The 23,593-nt window shown below is 38.5% G+C and overlaps 1 protein-coding gene across 1 annotated transcript in view; it reads left to right on the top strand.

Moving 5' to 3' along the window:
• The window catches only part of IL13RA2 (interleukin 13 receptor subunit alpha 2), a 237,258-nt gene that overhangs the window by 52,841 nt on the left and 160,824 nt on the right, over positions 1-23,593 (top strand). Inside the window, exon 2 of the mRNA XM_053700209.1 lies at positions 6,451-6,591. Within this exon, the coding sequence (XP_053556184.1) occupies positions 6,486-6,591 (106 nt within the window). The 5' untranslated portion in view covers positions 6,451-6,485. The remainder of the gene's footprint in view (positions 1-6,450; positions 6,592-23,593) is intronic.

The following is a 23,593-nucleotide window of genomic DNA, read 5'->3' as shown; positions in this document are numbered from 1 at the left end:
TAGTCAAAAAACACTTATCTGATGCAAAAAATTATCAGAAAGCTTATTATGATAAACGTCACAGACCCAGTCCAGTCTATAAGGTGGGTGACAAAGTGTTGCTATCTGTAAAGAATCTAAAACTACATGTACCCTCTAAGAAATTGGCGAACCAATACATCGGACCTTTTGTAATCAATAAAATTTTGAACCCTATGACGGTATGTTTAACTCTTCCTACAGCTTATAGGATTCACCCCACTATACATGTGTCTCTGATAAAACCTTATATTTCTTCTATGCAAACCAACCTTCAGACTCCATCTACGTTACAAATAGATGACCACGACGAGTTTGAGGTGGACCGTATTCTAGATTCTAGAATCAAGAACCGTCACCTAGAGTACTTGCTAAAATGGAAAGGTTTTGGTCCTGAGGACAATTCTTGGCATCGTAGCACTGACATTTCTGCTCCCCGTCTGATTAGATCTTTTCATCGCAGGTATCCTTTGAAGCCATCCCTCTCGTCGTTTGGGGGACCCCTTAGCGGGGGGAATATGTGTGATATACCTTTAAGGTATATCCCGCCTACCTTTCCCCCACCCTATATCAGGCACACCTGAACAATCATTCCTTGCCTGAAAATTGTTTTTCTCTTTGGAGCTTTTCTGATCGCATTCCTCATGTTGTGATTCCTATTCTTGAGTATTACTAACTTGCTTCAATGTTATACTTTCTCTCAGAACATCAGTTGTAAAGTGAGGATTTCTAGCTTATCACTTAACTTTCAAAAGTATTTCATTATTTCTCCATTTCTACCGGAATCCATTATACTTCAATCCGGATCAAGGAACCACCGGATCTACTTGCAGCGTTCCGGAAGCCGCACTCACACCAACGCTGTATACTGGTCACAGAGGTAAACTGTTCTCCTCAAATCTAAGGTAATACTTAATCCACTTTTAAAGGATCTATTACTTACCTTGTCTCTCTCTGGAAAGCATCCGCATTATCCTTGCTAATATCCTCTGCTGAATATTCTACCGTTAACTACTAAAGTCTGACTGTGTTGTATATATTTTATGTATGAGTGTGTGAGTGCGTGAAGACGTTCCTGGGAATTGTTACAATAAGGATACAACTACTGAAGTTATATTAAGTATACCAAAAGACACATTTATTCTATCAGATCTCTGAACTGTTTGCTTTAAGTTTCATACCAATATTGCAACATTTGTTTCTACTCATTTATTCCTTGCTTCTGCCTGGCATCTACGAAGTTTTCTTTCAGTAAAAGTCTCACCAGTGATTTAACAGGTAGTTCAAACCATACTGCCTGTTTTATTCATTTAAAGAGCAACAAACCCTTACTTTAAAAACACTGCATAAGTTCCTGTACGAAACAGGACATCACAGTTAGGGGGTGTTAGGGTTAGACTTAGATTTAGGGGTTAATAACTTTAATATAGTGACGGCGATGTTGGGGGCGGCAGATTAGGGGTTAATAAATGTAGGTAGGTGTCGGCGATGTTAGGGTCGGCAGATTAGGGGTTAATAATATTTAACTAGTGTTTGCGATGTGGGAGTGCGGCAGTTTAGGGGTTAATATATTTATTATAGTGGCGGCGATGTCCGGTTCGGCAGATTAGGGGTTAAACTATTTATTTTAGTGTTTGCAATGTGGGGGGGGGGGGCTCGGTTTAGGGGTTAATAGGTAGTTATGGGTGTAAGTGTACTTTATAGCACTGTAGTTAAGAGTTTTATGCTACAGTGTTGTAGTGTAAAACTCTTAACTACTTACTTTAAAATGCGGTACCAGTCTTGACAGGAGAGGGTCTACTGCTCACTTTTTGTCAGACTCGTAATACTGGCGCTATGCAAGTCCCATGAAAAAAGAGGATACATAATTTACGTAAGTGGATTTGCGGTATTTCCAAGTCTGGCCAAAAAAGTGAGCAGTACACCCGTACCTGCAAGACTCGTAATACCAACGGGCGTTAAAAAGCAGCATTAGGACCGGCCAACGCTGCTTTTTAAGCCTAACGCACAACTCGTAATCTAGCCAATTTTTTTTTAATAATATGCGTTTATCTCACTTCAGTTCACATATTAATAAACATGATCACTTTCTATCTTAATAAAATGTTACAAATATAGCTAAAATTTCACTTTTAAACCCAAATTCTCAGAATGTTTATGTTTACTTATGATTGTAATTAGGTTTTTAGATGTTTACAATATTTTATGGCTGAGGAGGGATTATCATTGGAGCTCAAGTATATAGTACATGCTCAATTATAAGGGTTAGTAACAGCTCAGAAGGAATAAGCATGATATTCGGGAGTAGTAAGAGACGGGTGTGGAGAGAGCTAAAATAATTTTTCATGCGCCGAAGACTTTGGTCTTTTTGAGAACATTGAAACTCCCTATCTATACACTTTTTTGTAATGACATCATAGTTTCTTTCTTGTGTATCTGAGATGAAACCATACAATTATTTGTGCAGAGGATATATAAACATTGTAGTTAAGCATATATAGGTATTTTGGTGTAGCATAATATTGTTTATTTAAAGAATAGATGATCTGGGACATGTTTAATTGCACCATCTTATCATGGTATTTCATTAAAATATTTGTCTAGCTGTTTATTACTGATTGTTCATCTGAGCAAAATGTTATATGAATGTAAGTCAGTATGGCCCTTGTAGTTAACCACATACATCACAATTCACAAACTGCTTATTTATATTTTATATATGATGTCTTTACTCTTAAAAAAAAAGGGGAAAAAAAAGATTACAAATAAGAGATGAGGAAGAAATGGAGCAAATATATAACTAAAATGTGTAATAAATTATTGTGTATGTACAGTTTGATACCACATAGCCTACGTGCATATTAATTGTTTTATACGGTTTTATTATGTCTAACTAATAATCTCTGTTTAAATGATGTAGCCAATATTTGTAAGGGATTTTTGTCGGTACACATTAAAGGCGAGCTAACATTTGAATTATTTAACATTAGGAATGGAACAATTTATCAAAAGTACAATCTGTTCAGTCAAATGAATAGTCCTGTGGACATTAATTTTGGACAAACAAATGTTGATAAGACAAAAAACCCTTATAATTTAACAAATGTTATTTCGGATTTTTGAATATTATTTGTGTTTACGAATGTTCATAATTAGATTGAATATCCACATTTGAAATTTTGAATGTAACATTTGATTTAACAAATACTATTCAGATTTTCAATAGTTCATGTGGGAGGGAATTTAGTAAATTGATACATAATAGATACAAATATATTGATTTAAATTTTTCTAATTCAAATATTGCATAATTTGAATATTACTTTTAAAGATGGCATTAGAATTATAATTTGATTCCAATTTACTTCCATTATCAAATTTACCAGTCTTTCAATAGTCACACTTTGTGGGGAACAAGCTTCTACTGAGCATGTGCACAAGCTTACAGTGTATATTTATACTAGTCTGATTGGCTGATGTCCGTCACACGATACAGGGGGCCGGAAAATGGGAGAAAAAATTAATTTGTCAGAAAATATCTACTGCTTATTTGTAATTAAGAGTATAGGTCGATGTATTGTCTTTTTATTATGCACTTTTTTAAATATGCAATTATACTGTATTGAGTGGTCCTTTTAGCTACCTATTATCTTAGTACACATGTGCTGTTTTTTGTTAAATTTTATTGTTATTTTATTGTTATGTATAAAACTGTAGCTGTTTCTAATTAGATACAGATGTCACTTTGCTACAAACTTCAAATTTGACATCTGGTCAGGATGACTTTCGGGAGATAACATTTTAGGATCAATGTGACAAATTTAAATAAAAGGCTAAATATTTACATTTCTACTAAAAATATCGAATGTGGTTTAGACAATTTACTCACACCTAGATTACGAGTCTTGCGTTAGCCTTAAAAAGCAGCGTTGAGAGGTCCCAACGCTGCTTTTTAACGCCCGCTGGTATTACAAGTCTGGCAGGTACAGGTGTACTGCTCACTTTTTTTCCGCGACTCGAGCATACCACAAATCCACTTAAGTCAATTGCGTATCCTATCTTTTCAATGGGATTTGCCTAACGCCGGTATTACGAGTCTTGGAAAAAGTGAGCGGTACACCCTCTCCTGTCAAGACTCGTACCGCATTTAAAAGTCAGTAGTTAAGAGTTTTATGGATTAACGCCATAACATAAAACTCTTAACTAAAGTGCTAAAAAGTACACTAACACCCATAAACTACCTATTAACCCCCCCACATCGCAAACACTTAAATAAAGTTTTTAACCCCTAATCTGCCAACCGGACATCGCCGCCACTTAAATAAATATATTAACCCCTAAACCGCTGCAATCCCGCCTCGCAAACACTAGTTAAATTTTATTAAGACCTAATCTGCCGTCCCTAACATCGCCGACACCTACCTATGTTTATTAACCCCTAATCTGCTGCCCCCAACGTCGCCGCTAATATATTAAATGTATTAACCCCTAAACCTAAGTCTAACCCTAAACCTAACCCCCCCTAACTTAAATATAATTTAAATAAAACGAAATAAAATTACTACAATTAAATAAATTATTCCTAAAACTAAATACTTACCTATAAAATAAACCCTAAGATAGCTACAATATAACTAATAGTTACATTGTAGCTAGCTTAGTATTTATTTTTATTTTACAGGCAACTTTGTATTTATTTTAACTAGGTTATTAACTATTTAATATCTACCTACCTAAAATACAGACAAATTTACCTGTAAAATAAACCCTAACCTAAGTTACAATTACACCCAACACTACACTATAATTAAATTAATTACCTAAACTAACTACAAAGAATTACAATTAAATTAAATAAACTAAAGTACGAAAAAAACCACTAAATTACAGAAAATAATAAAATAATTACAAGAATTTTAAACTAATTACACCTAATCTAATCCCCCTAATAAAATAAAAAAGCCCCCCAAAATAATAAAAATCCCTACCCTATACTAAATTACAAATAGCCCTTAAAAGGGCCTTTTGCGGGCATTGCCCCAAAGTAATCAGCTCTTTTACCTGTAAAAAAAAAAAATACAATACCCCCCAACATTAAAACCCACCACCCACACACCCAACCCTACTCTAAAACCCACCCATTCCCCCCTTAATAAAACCTAACACTACCCCCTTGAAGATCACCCTACCTTGAGACGTCTTCACCCTTGAGACGTCTTCACGTCTTCACAAGTGATCCTCCAGACGGCCAGAAGTCTTCATCCAGACAGCATCTTCTATCTTCATCCATCCGGAGCGGAGCGGGTCCATCTTCAATCCAGCTGACGCGGAGCATCCTTTTTAAACTAAGTCCAACTGAAGAATGAAGGTTCCTTTAAATGATGTCATCAAAGATGGCGTCCCTTCAATTCCGATTGGCTGATAGAATTCGATCAGCCAATCGGAATTAAGGTAGGAAAAATCCTATTGGCTGATGCAATCAGCCAATAGAATTGAGCTTGCATTCTATTGGCTGATTAGAACAGCCAATAGAATGCAAGCTTAATTCTATTGGCTGATTGCATTTTTGTATAAAAAAATAAAAAATATTTGCAAGTTTGTCATAAATTTGTTTTTCATAATAATGTAAAACTATGCAATCATTTTATCTCTTCAGTTATACTGCATGCCCTCACTCAGCTTTGTGTTATATATATATATATATATATATATATATATATATATACACACACACACACACATACATACACATATACACACCGAGAGAAGTGCACTGACAGGAACAAATAACCAGCTCAATACCATTGTTAGCCTGCTCTATGGCGATTTACCTCCTGGGTGCAATTTCTTTTAGCCCTGTAATGATTTTCACAGAGTAGAACTTTCCTGTAGTATATCAGTCTGATCCCGCCTATTACGGTCAGTCCAGCGGTAAGTCTCCCTACGGGAAAAAGGGGAAACCAGACGTGGACTCCTTTTTTTCTCAGTGTGCTTAGAGGAATATGGCTACACCTCACTGAGGAGGCCCAATGAAGGCCAAAAAGATTGTCTGGGGTTGCTGTGTTCCTTGTTCAGAGAGGAATTGCCTGGTATTTCGGCACTGGACTGACCTTAATAGGCGGGATCAGACTGATATACTACAGGAAAGTTCTACTCTGTGAAAGGCATTACTGGGCTAAAAGAAGCTGCACCCAGGTGGTAAATCTCCAGAGAACAGACTAACAATAGTATTGAGCTGGTTGTTCGCTCCAGTGAGTGTGCTTCTCTTATATATATATATATATATATATATATATATATATATATATATATATATATATATATATATATATATATATATATATATATTCATATCCAGTGTTCAGTAAATCGTTGTTTTGTCCTTAATCTAACATTTTTTATTTATTTATATTTATTTTTCTCTGCTTTCAGGTTTCTCAAAAACTTCCCTAGAGGTTAAAGATAAAATGAGGAATGCCAAATGGATCATTGGCAGTACAAGTGGTCTTCAGACTTTATACAGAGTAATTCTACAATCAACAGTGTGTCTTATATGTTTGAATGCTACAATGAGTGAGTTATTTATAATTATGTACATTGTGCATGATACTTTCTATAATGTTTTTTTTTTATATTTGTTTCAGAGTCAGCTAAAATATGTAGTTTAAAGAACAGTGATCAGTGCAAGGCTTTAAGGAGACATTTAATACAAACTGAAAGACACCATGCAATGCAGCTTTTTGCAATGGATAATAGGACTGTCTTTCCAAGAGAGAATATTTGTGCTTTAACTTGTCTTCCCAAAACTATAGCACCCTTTCTAAGAAGCCACAACCTTGAATATGTGGTATGAATGTGCATTGTTGCTCACACATGTATATTATATAAACATTCATTTGTATATGATGCATTCATAATCATATCCTTATAGGCTCACAGTCTACAGATGCTTTAACACAGCCTATTGTAAGTTATTGTATAAGCACATACTGCTGGTTTTGGTTCTATAATACCCACACATAAACTACTTAGTATCCTTACTGATATTGCAAATATTGATTTTATCTGTTCTAAGCAAAAATATTAATAATACACCAGTTGTAAGAGTTTTATTAACAAAACACTTTAGGGGGGGGATTACATTTTTTAAATGTTTAATGTCACTTACATATAAATGTATCTCCAGTGCACACAAATTGGGACCTTTGGGATATAGCTTAATTTGAGATTGTTGTTACTCGTTTACTAATACCTGTTATTGTTCAGCAAAATATAGTTATCATTTAAGTAATAATACATTTTGCTGTTTATTAGATATGTACATTCGTTCTTTTTGTTGCTTTACCGAAAACTAAAATCGTCAGAAAAAGAAAAAAATTAAAAAAGAAAAGAAAAATGCCTTATTTTCTTTTACATTTTCTGTTGGGGTATGTTGTTTTTATGACGCAAGCAATGACAGCCTGTCAGTGGAAGCCTTTGATGTTTTCTACCCAACCATCATTCTCAGGGGCAGGGAAGGAAGTGAAAGGGCAATTTTAAAATTGAAAGCAGACTGCTCAGAGGCTCAGATCGGTGATATTCTTTACTGTGTTAGCAGCATAGCAATCGCAGTTGCCAGTTACTGTGTGACTGTACCCCCCAGTTAAACGATTTTTACTTATTGGACTTAAATATAGTATACCTTAGTATAGTACATTACTTATCTTATTTGTCTGCATTAAAATACAAAGTTGTTTGTTTAAAATTATTTAAGTCAGTAGTTTTAATTTTAAAAAAATGTATTAACCCTTTTGTTGCATAGCTAAGTGGATGCTGGCTTTGCACTTAGTATATACGTTTTATTATACATTTTCATAGTATTAAAAACCAGTTGTTTACCGAGTCTGTTTGTTCTGACGCAGCACTCATTTTTTTTTTTATACAAGTACAGTTTTACTAAAAAAAGTTTACTTATTGGAGTTAAATAATAAATAAATTATAGTTTTACCAAAAATGCAGTGCACAAAAATTAGATGTATAAATTAAAGAATAAGTTTAAGAATTACACAGAATAACAAAATTAAAGCTAATATACAGCAGCTGATTACAGATTCAGATAAAGAAAAATGGCAAAAATCTGCACTGTAGCTCAAAACAAATATTTTAGTTTGAAACAAAAATTTTAAACGAAATGTGTCTGAAACTAACATGACCATGAACGAAAACGAACTAAAGCATATCTCTACTGTTTGCTTTGGTCCATTATTATTATACTTTATTTATGAAGCGCCATCATATTCCGCAGCGCTGTCCATGGATACAGATCATTTAAATAAAACAATAGTATAAAACCTCTAAGACTAAGAGACAGGACAGAATTTACAAACACATACAGGAGGAATCGAGGGCCCTATTCCCGTGGGAACTTACAATCTAGAAGGTGAGGAGGTTGGGAAACAGGAGGTGAGGACTGCAAGATTGAGAAAGATGTTAATGCAGAGTTAGAGGAGGGAAATGTTGTTAGGTAAAAGGAATATTATTGAGTTGGGTGGTAGGCTTCTCTGAACAGAAAAGTCTTCAGGGTTTATTTAAAGGAAGAAAGATTAGGGCAAAACCTGACAGCACGAGGGAGAGTGTTCCAGAGGGTAGGTGCTGCACGACAGAAGTTCTGCAGTCTAGCATGAGAAGAGGTGATAGTCGCAGAAGCAAGGAGCAGGTCATTTTTGGATCTTAGTGGAAGGGCTGGAGTATACTTGTTGATTAGAGAGGATAGGTAGAGGGGAGCAGAGTTGGTGAGTGCTTTGTATGCAAGGGTGAGAATTTTGAATTTAATTCTGCTGTGTATGGGGAGCCAATGAAGGGACTCACAGAGAGGTGCAGCAGATACAGAGTGATGGGAAAGGTGGATCAGTCTGGCAGAGGCATTTAGGATGGATTGAAGAGGGGAGAGGCGGGAAAGAGGAAGGCCAGTAAGTAGGTTATTGCAGTAGTCAAGTCGGGAAATAACAAGGGAGTGGATTATTTGCTTTGTGGTGTTAGCGCACAGAAAAGGTTGAATCTTGAAATGTTGCATAGATGGTTGCGGCAGGATGTAGAAAGCGATTGGATACAGGGGGGTGAAGGATAGATTTGAGTCAAGTGTAACTCAGAGGCAGCGGACTTGGGGCGATGGGGAAATGGTGATGCCGTCAACAGGGATAGAGAAGTCACAGGTCAGCGTAGAGCTTGAGGGGGGGATAAGAAGGAGCTCAGTCTTGGACATGTTAATCTTTAGGTGGTGAGAGGCCATCCAGGAAGAAATACCATATAAGCAGTCGCTGACATGAGAAAGGTCAGAGGGAGAGAGAGCAGGGGTGGAGAGGTAGATCTGGGTGTCATCAGCATAGAGGTGATATTTGAAGCCATAACTGTTGATAAGTTTACCCAGTGAAGAAGTATAAATGGAGAAGAGTAGAGGATCCAGAACAGATCCTTGAGGTACTCCAACAGACAGAGGCATTAGAGAGGAGGAGTCATTGGCAAATGACACAGAAAAAGACCTGTGAGAAAGATAAGAGTGAAATCAGGAAAGAGCAGTGCTACAGAGGCCAAAAGAGCTAAGGGTCTGTAGGAGGAGGGGGTGGTCAACTATGTCAAAGGCAGCTGAGAGGTCAAGTAGGATGAGTATGGAGTAGTGGCCAATATTTTTAGCAGAGAGAAGATCATTTGTAACCTTGGTAAGGGCAGTCTCAGTTGAGTGTTTGGGGCAGAATCCAGATTGCAGGGGGTCAAGCAAGGAGTTGGCGGGCAGGAAGTGGGTTAGGTGATTATAAACTAGTTTTTCAAGGAGTTTTGATGTTAGTGGGAGTAGTGATATTGGGCGGTAGCTTTCAGGAGAATTAGGGTCAAGGGAGGGTTTTTTGAGTATGGGAGTGACTATTGCATGTTTGAAAGAAGATGGGAATGAGCCGGTAGAAAGAGATAGGTTGAAGATGTGGGTAAGAGCAGGAGTGAGGGTAGAAGAGAGGGAGGGTATTAGATGGGAAGGTATAGGGTCGAGTGGGCAGGTAGTGAGGCATGAGGAAGATAGCAAGGAGGAAACTTCATTCTCAGTGGCTGGATGGAGGATGCAGAGGGTGGCAGAGGGAGTGGCAGGGCCTGCTGATGGATTATTGCAAGTTGGTGTTGGGATGTTGCTCCGGATAGAATTTGTTTTGTTTAAAAAGTAGTCTGCCAAGTCTTGAGCACTAAAGACAGATGAGGGGGGTGGAGCAGGAGGGTAGAGGAGAGAGTTAAATGTGGAGTTTGGGAAAGAGTAGATATAAGGGAGAATAAGTAGGTTTGCTTGGCTAAGTGAAGGGCACAAGTGTATGAATAAAGCATAAACTTATAGTGTATGAAGTCAGGTTCAGAGTGAGTTTTCCTCCAGACACGCTCAGCAGTACGGGAGCATTTTTGCAAATAGCGTGTTTGCTGAGAGTGCCAGGGCTGCAACTGACGACGTGATGTTTTGCGCAGCTGGGGAGGGGCAAGTGTGTCTAGTGCAGAGGAGAGAGTTTTGTTATAGTGGGATGTTGTGAGATCAGGGCAGGTTATAGTGGAAGTGTGAGGGAGGAGATCTTGAATAGTATTTGAAAATTGGAGCGGATCCACAGCATGCAGATTTCTACAGCTGCGGAGGTGGGATGGAGGAGTTGGTTTAGCTGTTGCATTAATATTATAGGTGACCAGGTGATGGTCTGAGATGGGAAAAGGGCGACAGCTCAGGTCAGATATAGAACAGAGGTAGGAAATTACCAGGTCGATGGAGTGTCCATCACGGTGGGTAGGGAATAGGGTGGATTGTGAGAGACCGAAGGAGGATGTAAGTGAAAGAAGTTTAGAGGTAGCAGGGGCAGATGGGTTAATACAGACATTTTAATGTTTATATTTTCTATATCAATAATGTATTTTGTTGCCTATGCCTATCATTTTTTTTGTGTTATTGCATTTTCTTTACAATAAAAATAAGTTAGCACAATTTGAACTTATAAAAATAGATAAGGTAAGACATAGCACTGTGCACTAAAATATACCACAGTCCTTTTTTAGGTAAAGGGATCTGTTGATAAAGTTTTTTTTTCTCTCAAATGCAAGTCTTGTATCCTAGATGTAAACAGAGTGTCAAAACAAAGCAGGGTGCTGTTACAATAACAATAAAATGATAATGTGAAACATTAGTCACACAAGTGGTAGCTTTATTACCTCAAAAGTAAGCACATAAATCTAAAAGGGAAGGATCTTCAAACATTAAGCTTATTTTCTTTGCCATAAAAAAGTATATAAAAGTCACTTGGGGTACACATAAACCTGTTACAAGATCAGAGACAGTGTTATCCACATAGTTCTCTAGATAACAGAGCAGGGAAGGACCATACACTTTTCAAACGTAGATTTTGAAACATAGTAACATCGATTTTTAAAGCCCAGTCACAAAGGCATGGTTTATTTTGAGAACCGGTCACAAAGGGCCTTTAATACTGTTGGAAAGAAGTTAAGGAATTCCAGTTGGCTACAACATGAAGATGATTGAGAGAATGCCAATAGTGTGTAAAGCTGTTGTTCAAAGGACATGAAACCCCAACAAATGTGTTCATGAATAAGATAGAGCATACAATTTAAAAAAAACAAAAACAAAATAAAAACTTTCTAATTACTTCTATTATCTAATTTGCTTTGTTCTTTTGGTATCATTTGTTTAAAAGCATACCTAGGTAGGCTCAGGAGTTGGGAAATTTCTGCTGATTGGTGGCATATATACCTAAATTAAGCTAATTTGATAATAGACATAAATTGGAAAGATTTTTTAAAATGATGTGCTCTGTCTGAATCATGAAAGAAAAATATTGGGTTTCATGTCCCTTTAAGGCAGAGGGTGGCTGCTTTGAAGAATCTAAAATATAAAATAGTTTTAATTTGTTTAACATTTTTGGGGGTCAAATTCCTCAAATTCCATTTGTGTTATTTTAAAGTTTTGTTGACTTTAATATTATTCTAAGATGTGCAAAATAGTATTAATACATTTTTTTATAAAGTATGTGTGTCCAAACATTTCATTGGTACTGCATATTTTTTTACATTTTTAAACATTTCCAATATTAATGTAAAAAGTATCATTAAAGTATACACATATATTGGTTAATCTAGTTATATTTTCCTTTTTAGTGTAGTATATTACAGAAACAATTATTTAAATAAAGGTCATTTTTCACATTACTGCACAGTTTTATTTTCTATAAATCTCAGTGTATAACGAAGATATAATAAAACACTGAGGCCTAAATTACAAGTGGAGCAATATTTTGCTCAAGATTTCGAATGTAAATCGTATTTATGTTGTAGTATTACAAGTTGAAAGTAAAGTTTTCCCATTTAACCCTGTAAATATTAACGAAAGCGGTAAAGTCATTATGACTTATCATTCACTCATGCAAAAGAGTGTAACGTGTCTTCAGATCAATAATACAAATAATTTAGTCAACTCTATAAAATTTGAAAAATATATAAAAATATAAAAATAGAGGTGCACTCAACTTATCTAATGCGTAACCTTTAGTGCTCGCAGTTCCAAGAAATGATGCAAAAAGTAGTAAAAGAATGGACAAAACACTCAATAAGTGTAAAGTCAAAATAGGACCAAAGGCTGCACAAAAGGTATAACAACGCTTTATTACTACAATAGTTGTGGTTGGCTTTAAACAGGTGGGACATCTATCCTCCACCCATTTTCCATCAGGTAAACACACTTACAAAATTGTAAATAGCCTTAAAAAACACAAAAAGCTGTGTGGTACCGCTCAGATAACATGCATAAATCTTACCAAAGATGCTATAAATAAAACGTTAGCAATGTAGTTGCAACACCTATACTTATACTTTAAGCAGAGATATAGCCTATAGGCAAATAACAAATGCTGTAAAGAGTTTAACAAGTCCAAAACTTCAGAAATTTATATGATAGCAAGATAGCTGTGAGGCCCCATGAGAAAAAAGGTAGAGACTAAAAGGTACTGGAGAGTCCATATAGTTACTTAAAGACCAGGCACTCAAGTGTTAAAAAACACACTCTGGTTTCATAGGAACAGATATCACTGGTAACAACTCCTCTGGAAATCCACTTTATGCTTCTATGTTAAGCAGCATATGGTTAGGCATGTGTATGCACAGTCCCGTATCCAACTATTGAATTAAATTGTGCGGGGTTGCAAGACTTTAAACAGCCGTATCTCACCTCTGGCTCGAGTGCCTGCTTTTCCGCTATAAGGGATTGTTCAATGCCTAATTCTTCTGCGGTTTCTAAGCACGGGTAGATCTGACCTCAGGCACAGAGTACAAATGTGTCAGCTCACACTATACATTGCCATCTGAATGAAAAGGGACACTATGGTAGGAGACCCAGGAGGACACCACTGCTGACACAGAAACATAAAAAAAAACAGATTGAAGTTTGCCAAAACTTACCTGAGGAAGACAAAATACTTTTGGGAGAATGTGCTGTGGACAGCTTTTTGGTAAAGCCCAACATTCTACTGGTTTCAGAAAAAGAAATGAGGCTTTAAAAGAAAAGAACACAGGCCCTACAATCAAACATGTTGGAGGTTCACTGATTTTTTGGTGTTGCTTTGCTACTTCAGGCACTGGATGTCTTGACTGTGTGCATAGAAGAAAAGACTGTAGCACTTCTGTATAATCAGCACACTGTCACGGTTGTGTTTGCCATGTGCTGCTGGCAGCCATTTTACTCACCTTTCTTCCTGACTATGGTGCATTGTGGGGGATGCTGCTCACTTCCTGCACTTCCTTTTATGGCCAGACTGGTGTGCATCATCCATGTGCGACAGGATGCAATCTCAGAATTGTGATGTCATCACTTATTATTTAAAGGGCCTCTGTTCAGTATGCTTTGCCTTTGCGTTGTCTCAGACCTGTTTGTGAGAGTTCATTTGTATTACCTGGCTGCCTGACGTCCTTCCTGGTTACTGATCCCTGGCTTGTTCCTGACTCTGCTGTTTTCCTTGTTCCTGATTCCGGCTCGTCTGACTATTCGCTTTGGCTTCTGACTCGGCTCATCTGACTACCAGCTCTGGTTTTGACTCCTGGCTTGTTATTTGACTTGTGGACTTTTTATTATTTTTTGCGATTATTAAAGGTGTGATTATTTTTGCACTTCTCATCTCAGTCTGATTCCTGGCTCCCTGACACACACAAATTGCTCTTTATTAGGGTGGCATCCCTAAAAGAAAACAATAACATTTTGGATCACACAAGACCCTTAATCATGCTTACAAACAGCATATGTGAGTTACCTATATAACACTCTAATACCTTTCATCTATTTTGTTGTTCATAGCAACCATTAAACAATTTTTTTCAGTATCACATCTCAAGTGTGACACCTACTGGTCACAAATTCAAAGTTATATTTTCTAATCCTAAAGCTATTGTACCTATACATAAATAAATGCATACATAACTAATGTTTTGTTTTTTTGTTTTTTGAAATATTAATTTTTATTGAACATTTTCATTACAAAACAAAAAACATAATCATCATTACAGTTGACTGAAGCGGCAATACATTTTTGCCGGGTGGAAGCTTAGAGGACGCTAAGAGAGAGAAAAGTCTAGAAAGGGGGAAAGATAACAGAGGGAGGAGAGAGGGACGGGACTGGAAAAGAGTGGGGGTATGATTAACGATGCTATGGTCTAGGTGGGTTTATGGTTTCCCAATAAAATTTAACATTGTGGTAGTGGGTTAGTTTATTATTCTTGAAATAGTAGTATTCCTCTAATTGTATTAGTTCTTGCGTTCGGGCCTTCCAAGTTTCAATTGTGGGTATAGTAGCCGTCTTCCAGGATCTAGCTATCAGTGATTTTGCTCCGTTTAAGCATATCTGGAGGAGATGCGACCGTAGTTTACAAGAATGTTTAGGTTTATCATTAAATAACACCATCAGAGGCGTAAGTTTGAATGATAGATTAAATAGTGGAGCTATAAATTGCTGTAGTGCTATCCAGAAAGGTTGCAACTTAAAGCACGACCACCAGATATGCGTCATGGTGCCAACGGCACTGCAGCCCCTCCAGCACATGGGGGTGGTATTAGGGTATATACACTTTAATCTCACCAGTGTTAGGTACCATCTGGAGATGATTTTATAGTTTATCTCCAGAATTTGGGTGGATGTGGACGAACCGTGAGTATATTGATATAATCGCTCCCATATCTCAGTAGAGATTCCAAGGTCCAACTCATTCGACCAATTCTGTGTAGATTTAGGTAGTTGTATATATAAGCAAGTGTCTAAAATTCTCTTGGACACGGCCAATGTACCCTTTAGGGCCTTCCCATGTCTACAGATGGATTAAAAATGTGTGAGGGGATGAAGGAGAGATTGTTTGTGGGGTGAAGTAGCCAGCAAGTGTCTTAATTGAGAATACTTAAGCCAATGTGTGAAAGTGCCATTTAGTATGTCTGATAGGTCGAGAGCGGGTTTTAGGGTGCCCAAGTGAAGGAACTCACAGATTGGAGAAGAAGAGCCTAATTCAGAAAGTCGAGTATACCTATCCGTTGTGTGCATGTTCTGTAGTACTGTGTTTTGAAAAATCGGGGAAATAGGTGAGAAGGGGGGCGAGATTCCCGACAAGCGTTTCAAAATAGTGTCCCACGTGTAAAAGATATGTTTATACAAGGGCAATACTTTCACTGCTAATGGTCGGTAGGCAGGTGGGAGCCAGCAGAGGGGACCAAATTGTGGGGTCTGAATCTAAGGATATCCACGCTTTATCTAAGTGTCCCGAATGCCAATCTAGAACGCGCTGCAGGGTGCTCACCTGATAATACTGAATTATACAAGGGACAGCCAAACCGACCCTTATCTTTGGACGATATAGAGTGCGCCTTGCTACCCTAGGTCTTCTACCTCCCCAAATTAATTTATTAAGAAGTGATTGGAGCTGAGCTATGTATGTTTGAGGGAGGTTGATTGGAACTGTCTGTAGTGTATACAGGATATGAGGTAAGATAGACATTGACCACTTGTATTCTGCCCCACCATGAGAATGGCTTAGACTGCCACTTTTGACTGTCAGTTTGAATTCTTTTAATTAGCAGAACATAATTGGCCCGGAAGAGTGAGCTGATCTTAGGGGTAAGTCTCTACATAGCCGGTACCCAATGTTTTTTTTATACACACATACATTGGTAATATGAAATACATTAAAATACTTTATATTTACAAAGAATCAATTCACATTATAAAAATAGATGTAAATCATATTCCCTATTCAGGCCTTTAGGGGCCAGGATACCTAGTCTGTTAATCCAACCTACTTCTTTTCAGGACAAACTCCCTATCACCTCCTCATCTTAAGACCTGATCAATCACCTGGAATCTTAGTTGGCTTATATTGTGGCCCCTTTTCAACAAAATGTTGTGACACAGGTTGAGTACAATTCATTGTCCTAATGGCTGATTAATGTACAGTTAAATGTTCTCTGACAGACCTAGTCATTTCTCCAATGCAGCAAAGCCCACATGGACACTTCAATAGATCAATGGCATATTCTGTTTTACAGGTATATAGACCAATAATTACCATCTGTCTATGTCCACACATTTGTAGAAGTTTTTTTTTTCCTTTTATCATTGCATTGCAGTGTGAGCAATTTAAGCACGTGTAACATCCTTTATTTTCATCTGTTTAATAATGTATTGTTCTCTTTTTATTAGTACCCAAATCTGCTTTTACTAGTTGGTCTATTAGATTCCTCACACGTTTAAAAGAAGCCATGGGATATGTTTCAAATTCTTTCACTAATGGATTTGATTTTTCCAATAGTTACTAATTTTTCTTAATAACTTTGAATATCTGTTCACTTAGATTACTATACTCAGACACAAATAACAACTTTTTTTGTTTTTTATTTCTAAAAAAATCCCTTAACTTGGGCAAAAAGAGAGTCCATTATTAAGCACAGCTTCCACAACCACAATGTGACTTGTTTGACGACCTCTTGAGGATTATCCTCTATAATTAGTTTCTTTTCCAGGATACTTATTACCTTCAACCTAAGGGTACAGCCATGTCGTCAAGGGTGGCCCCCTCCTACGCCAATTTATTTATGAGCACTATTGAGAACAATGTTTTGGTTTACAATGGTTTAGATTTATTGATGATATATTTGGCATATGAAGGGGACCTCTAGATACCCTATTACTGTTTACAAAGTCAATTAATGGGATTATGCCTGAATTGAAATTTACATTGACATATTCAAGGGATTATATACAGCTATTGGATACCAATGTTAAAAAAAATAGATGGTGAATTGACTACTGATCTATATGTGAAGGAGGCTGATAGTAATACATTACACTAGTTTTCACCCAGAAAGATTTTTTTTTTAATCAGTGCCTAAGAGGCAGCTAATGAGAGTAAAGAGAATAGTTAAAGGGTATTCTGACTTGAGAATACGTATTGTAGAGATGAGCAATAAGTTCTTAAAAACAAGGTTATCCATTGGATATCTTAAATGATAAAAAAGAAGAAGTATTTAATAGTAGACAATTAACAGGAACACAAATTAGAAATAAAAATTAAAAGAGGTTGGTATTTGTGTCTGAGTATAGTAAGAAAAATTGGTACCTATTGGAAAAATCAAATACATTAGTGGAAGAATTTAAAACATATCCCATGACTTCTTTTAAATGTGTGAGGAATTTGAGAGACCAACTAGTAAAAGCAGATGTGGGTACTGTAATCCTCGTGGGATACTTCTCTATCTGTCATACTCTGCAAAAGAGCAGGTTCAGGAGTAGGGAGCTGTTGTGCAGAGGTGTCAGGTTCTGGGGTTAAAGTTGTGTTTTGTTTGCGTGAGTCTTTCCTTTTCGGCATAATTAAACAGGTACAAGGTTTTAGGAAATAAAGGTGATGTTTTTATTGATAGGATATTAGCAATGCAGAGATATGCAATTTAGATAAGGCAAAGTCTATAGGCTGTAGACTGGAACTCTGTAGTATCAGGCAGGAATGCAGGTCTTTGTAATAACAGGCAGGATACTTGCATATGCTGTAAACTGGAACTATAGGCTGTAGACTGGAACCATATGGTGTAGACTGAAACTCTGTAGTAAAAGGCAGGAATGCAGATCCTTGTAATAACAGACAGGATACTTGCATATGCTGTAGACTGGAACTATATGCTGTAGACTGGAACTCTGTAGTAACAGACAGGAATGCAGATCTTTGTAATAACAGGCCGGATACTTGCATATGCTGTAGACTGGAACTCTGTAGTAACAGACAGGAATGCAGATCCTTGTAATAACAGACAGGATACTTGCATATGCTATAGACTGGAACTCTGTAATAACAGGCAGGAATGCAGGTCTTTGTAATAACAGGCAGGAAACTTGCATATGCTGTAGACTGGAACTCTGTAGTAACAGGCAGGAATGTAGATCCTTGTAATAACAGACAGGATACTTGCATATGCTGTAGACTGGAACTCTGTAGTATCAGGTAACAAGCAAGCAAAAGTACCCGAGTCAGTCCTTCGGAAATATCAGGGGATTAGCCAAGATCAATTTCCAGGTAATCAGTCCAAAACAAACATAGTGCCAAGGGAATATCAAGAAGAGTAGTCACAAAATGAAGCAGAAATCAGGCACCAGGAAATCCAACAAATCTGTATTTCACTCAGGAAACAGGACCAGAGGGTCTGTCAGAGTATAACACTCAATGTCAAGGCCCAGAACTGCAAGCAAACCTCCCAGATATAGCAGGCTGCTGATTAAATGATTTGTTTCAGCTGGTAAGCAGGTGGAGCAAGAGAGCCAAAGTTGCAGCAAACAGAAAAACCCAATATTCTTAGCCTGGGATCAAGCCATCTGGTGGCAAAGAGGTAAGACAACAGGCTGGGGAAGAACAGCAACAGAAATAGAGACAGGTCCCAGGTTCAATTCTAGGCTGGATCATGACACTATCAGACCAAACTCGACCAATAGTCTTGTTATCCCAGTGTCGAGCCGGAATAATAGGGAATATCCCAGAGCAGAGAAAGTTAGTAAGATGAGGAGGGCAGCAATCCCCACAGGCAGGACAGTCCCCAGCGGCAACAGAAGAGCAGTCCAAGGGCACACCACTAGAATGGTCAGGCAGGCAGGGTTCGGCAACAAAGAGGCAATCCAGAACAGGGGTTAATAAGCAGCGAGTCAGACAGGCAGAGTTCAGCAGCAGTATATCAATCCAGCAATTCAGGGGTATAGCAGGCAAAGTATTAGAATAATTTTTAAAAGTCAGCACCTCTCACACAATATGTTGGGGCACAGAAAAGGGGATTAGCCAGGTCCCAATATCATATTCAAAAATTCAAAAGGATTTCCAGCCTCCAAGTCATAATTTTAAAGACCTTTATTGTTTCATGCAGGGTCCATAAAAAAAAAAAAAAAAAAATGTTTCAAACCAGCAATTGGTTCTTAGTCATGTCAAAGTACCTATGTACAGGTGTGCCTTTTATACCCAACAAACAATTGTCAGCTTAATCAACACTGCCATCTTGTGGATGTTTTGCAGAACACATGTGTTAAAACACAATACAAATAAAGATATTTTTCACAGAATTTGTGTATTTTTGAAAACATATTTACTTTAAAACCATATTAAAATAGAACAAACCCATACATAAAATTAAATCTCAGAATCATGCACGGTTGATATAAAACAGGTTTACTTAAAGGAACAGTGACCAATCAAAGTCTTTGTTAAGACCTTTGGGTTGTAAAGCATTCAATTTTCTTATACAAAACATTTCTCTTCTTTTTAATATCAGTTCCCTATCACCTCCCCTCCTGGGCCTAGCAACATGTTCTATTACTTGTAATAGAACATGTTGCTAGGCCCAGAAGGGCGGTTGAAGGCGGTCTTCAATTTGTGGCCTGGAAAGATATTAATCAGATTGTATGCCCACGTAAGTCCAATTTGGTGAAAAAGCGAGAATCCTGGAGAGAGTCATACAGTTCAGTGATCAATGGTATGGGATAGCGATTCTTGATGGTTATGTTGTTCAAGGAAACCTTTAGCTAGGTTCTCTTGGATGTATTTCTCCATGGATTTGGTTTCAGGTTTGGAGAGTGGATAAGTCCTCCCTTTAGGAAGTGGGGCTCTGGGAAAGAGGTCGATCTTGCCATCATAAGGACAATGGGGTGGCAGCGCGTCAGCTATTTTTTTCTCAAACACATCCGCAAAGTCCATGTATACTGAAGGAAGGTTAGAAGGAGTCTGTATACTGGCTATGGGGATGTGGAGTGACTTTAGCAAGGCAGGAGTGGAAACAGGGGGTACCCCAGGAAGCCAGTTGTCCCTCTGCCCAGTCAAACTGTGGATTGTGTACCTGAAGCCACGGAAGAACAAGGATGACAGGCTGTGCAGGGGGATGAATTGCCTCACACTGCAGCTGTTCCGTGTGAAGGACCCCCACAGTCAGGGTCAGGGGTGCTGACTCAAAATGAATCAGGCCAGAACCAAGGGGGGTGCCATCCAGAGTAGTTATTTTGAGACTGTCTTTCTGCAGAAGAGGCAAGCCAGCTTGAATCATAAAACAGTGATCCAGGAAGTTTCCAGCTGCTCCTGAATCAATGAAGGCTTGAGTGTGGACAGTATTCTGAAGGAAGGTAAGGGTAACAGGTACCAGGATCCGAGAGCAGTAAGGGGATTTAGTAGAGATCATGCTTAGATGTACCCCTGTGTTATCCCCTAAGTATTGGCTTTTTTCCGGCCGAATGTCACAGTCCTTTAGTTGGTGGGTGTTGGACCCACAATAAAAGCATAGTCTCAATCTCCTTCTTCTCTGTCTTTAAGACTCTGAAGGTTTGAAGGAGGAGAGATCCATGGGTTCCTCCACTGAGGTAACGAGCTGCTGAAGGGGTAGTGGATGCTGCCAGACCTGGGTGAGCAGGAGGACGGGAGGGAAGGAATTTCCTTGTTCTGTTTCTCTCGGGCTTGTCTTTCCTGAAGTGAGAGTCCAGACTGATACAAAGCATTTTAAAGTCATCCAAAGAAGAAGGAATATCATGATAAGTGAGTTCATCTTTGATGCGTTCATGTAGACCCCTCCTAAAGGCTGCCTTGAGAGCACAGCCATCCCAAGTGGCTTCAAGTGCCAAGGTGTGAAACTCGATGGCAAATTGTGCCAAAGTTCTATTGGCGGAGATCCAGGAGAGAATATTCTGCGGCAGAGATACGGCCATAAGCCCCAAACACAGAAGATAAAGCAGAAATGAACTCATCAGCATCATACAGGAGTGTAGTAATCTGTTCCAAAAGGGGAGAGACCCAGGCTAGGGCCTTGTCTTTCAGTAAGGAAATGATAAAGGTTACCTTGACTGGTGAGACTGAAAGGTGTAAGGATCATTGAGGAAGTGCAGCCTGCATTAGTTTAGAAAGCCCCTGCAATCAGTAGTACCTTCATACTTGTCAGGCAATGGTATCCGGGATATACAGGGAGTGCAGAATTATTAGGCAAGTTGTATTTTTGAGGATTAATTTTATTATTGAACAACAACCATGTTCTCAATGAACCCAAAAAACTCATTAATATCAAAGCTGAATAGTTTTGGAAGTAGTTTTTATTTTGTTTTTAGTTATAGCTATTTTAGGGGGATATCTGTGTGTACAGGTGACTATTACTGTGCATAATTATTAGGCAACTTAACAAAAAACAAGTATATACCCATTTCAATTATTTATTTTTACCAGTGAATCCAATATAACACCTCAACATTCACAAATATACATTTCTGACATTCAAAAACAAAACAAAAACAAATCAGTGACCAATATAGCCACCTTTCTTTGCAAGGACACTCAAAAGCCTGCCATCCATGGATTCTGTCAGTGTTTTGATCTGTTCACCATCAACATTGCGTGCAGCAGCAACCACAGCCTCCCAGACACTGTTCAGAGAGGTGTACTGTTTTCCCTCCTTGTAAATCTCACATTTGATGATGGACCACAGGTTCTCAATGGGGTTCAGATCAGGTGAACAAGGAGGCCATGTCATTAGATTTTCTTCTTTTATACCCTTTCTTACCAGCCACGCTGTGGAGTACTTGGACGCGTGTGATGGAGCATTGTCCTGCATGAAAATCATGTTTTTCTTGAAGGATGCAGACTTCTTCCTGTACCACTGCTTGAAGAAGGTGTCTTCCAGAAACTGGCAGTAGGACTGGGAGTTGAGCTTGACTCCATCTTCAACCCGAAAAGGCCCCACAAGCTCATCTTTGATGATACCAGCCCAAACCAGTACTCCACCTCCACCTTGCTGGCGTCTGAGTCGGACTGAAGCTCTCTGCCCTTTACCAATCCAGCCACGGGCCCATCCATCTGGCCCATCAAGACTCACTCTCATTTCATCAGTCCATAAAACCTTAGAAAAATCAGTCTTGAGATATTTCTTGGCCCAGTCTTGACGTTTCAGCTTGTGTGTCTTGTTCAGTGGTGGTCGTCTTTCAGCCTTTCTTACCTTGGCCATGTCTCTGAGTATGGCACACCTTGTGCTTTTGGGCACTCCAGTGATGTTGCAGCTCTGAAATATGGCCAAACTGGTGGCAAGTGGCATCTTGGCAGCTGCACGCTTGACTTTTCTCAGTTCATGGGCAGTTATTTTGCGCCTTGGTTTTTCCACACGCTTCTTGCGACCCTGTTGACTATTTTTAATGAAACGCTTGATTGTTCAATGATCACGCTTCAGAAGCTTTGTAATTTTAAGAGTGCTGCATCCCTCTGCAAGATATCTCACTATTTTTGACTTTTCTGAGCCTGTCAAGTCCTTCTTTTGACCCATTTTGCCAAAGGAAAGGAAGTTGCCTAATAATTATGCACACCTGATATAGGGTGTTGATGTCATTAGACCACACCCCTTCTCATTACAGAGATGCACATCACCTAATATGCTTAATTGGTAGTAGGCTTTCGAGCCTATACAGCTTGGAGTAAGACAACATGCATAAAGAGGATGATGTGGTCAAAATACTCATTTGCCTAATAATTCTGCACTCCCTGTACTTCCAGAAGCAGAGGAAGAAATCCCAGTACTAGGAGTAGGGGCTAGTGGTGAAACATAAGGAGCTGTATCCCTCACTGTAACTAGTAAGGAGAGCTAAGTGGTAATAGCCTGTAGCTTGGAATCCATATTCTGCAACTGTGTTGTATGGGTTCCTAACATCCGTCCCTGAAGATAAACAGCTTGTGCCACCTCATCTGGCTGCATGACCCAAGTATAATGTAATGCTCGTGGGATACTCCTCTATCAGACCGAATTCGGCCAGTAGTCTTATTATCCTGGCGTCGCAGTAGTCTTGTTATCCTGGCATCGAGCCGGAATGATAGTGAATATCCCAAAACAAAAAGTTAGTAAGATGAGGAGGGCGGCACTCGCCACAGGCAGGACAGTGCCCAACGGCAACAAAAGAGCAGTCCAAGGGCACACCACTAGAATGGTCAGGAAGGCAGGGTTTGGCAACAGTAAAGCAGTCCAAGGGCACACCACTAGAATGGTCAGGCAGGCAGGGTTCGA

The sequence above is a fragment of the Bombina bombina genome, chromosome 1 (genome assembly GCF_027579735.1).
Source record: "Bombina bombina isolate aBomBom1 chromosome 1, aBomBom1.pri, whole genome shotgun sequence".
Classification (NCBI taxonomy): domain Eukaryota; kingdom Metazoa; phylum Chordata; class Amphibia; order Anura; family Bombinatoridae; genus Bombina; species Bombina bombina.
This window is presented reverse-complemented; position numbering and strand designations above follow the sequence as displayed.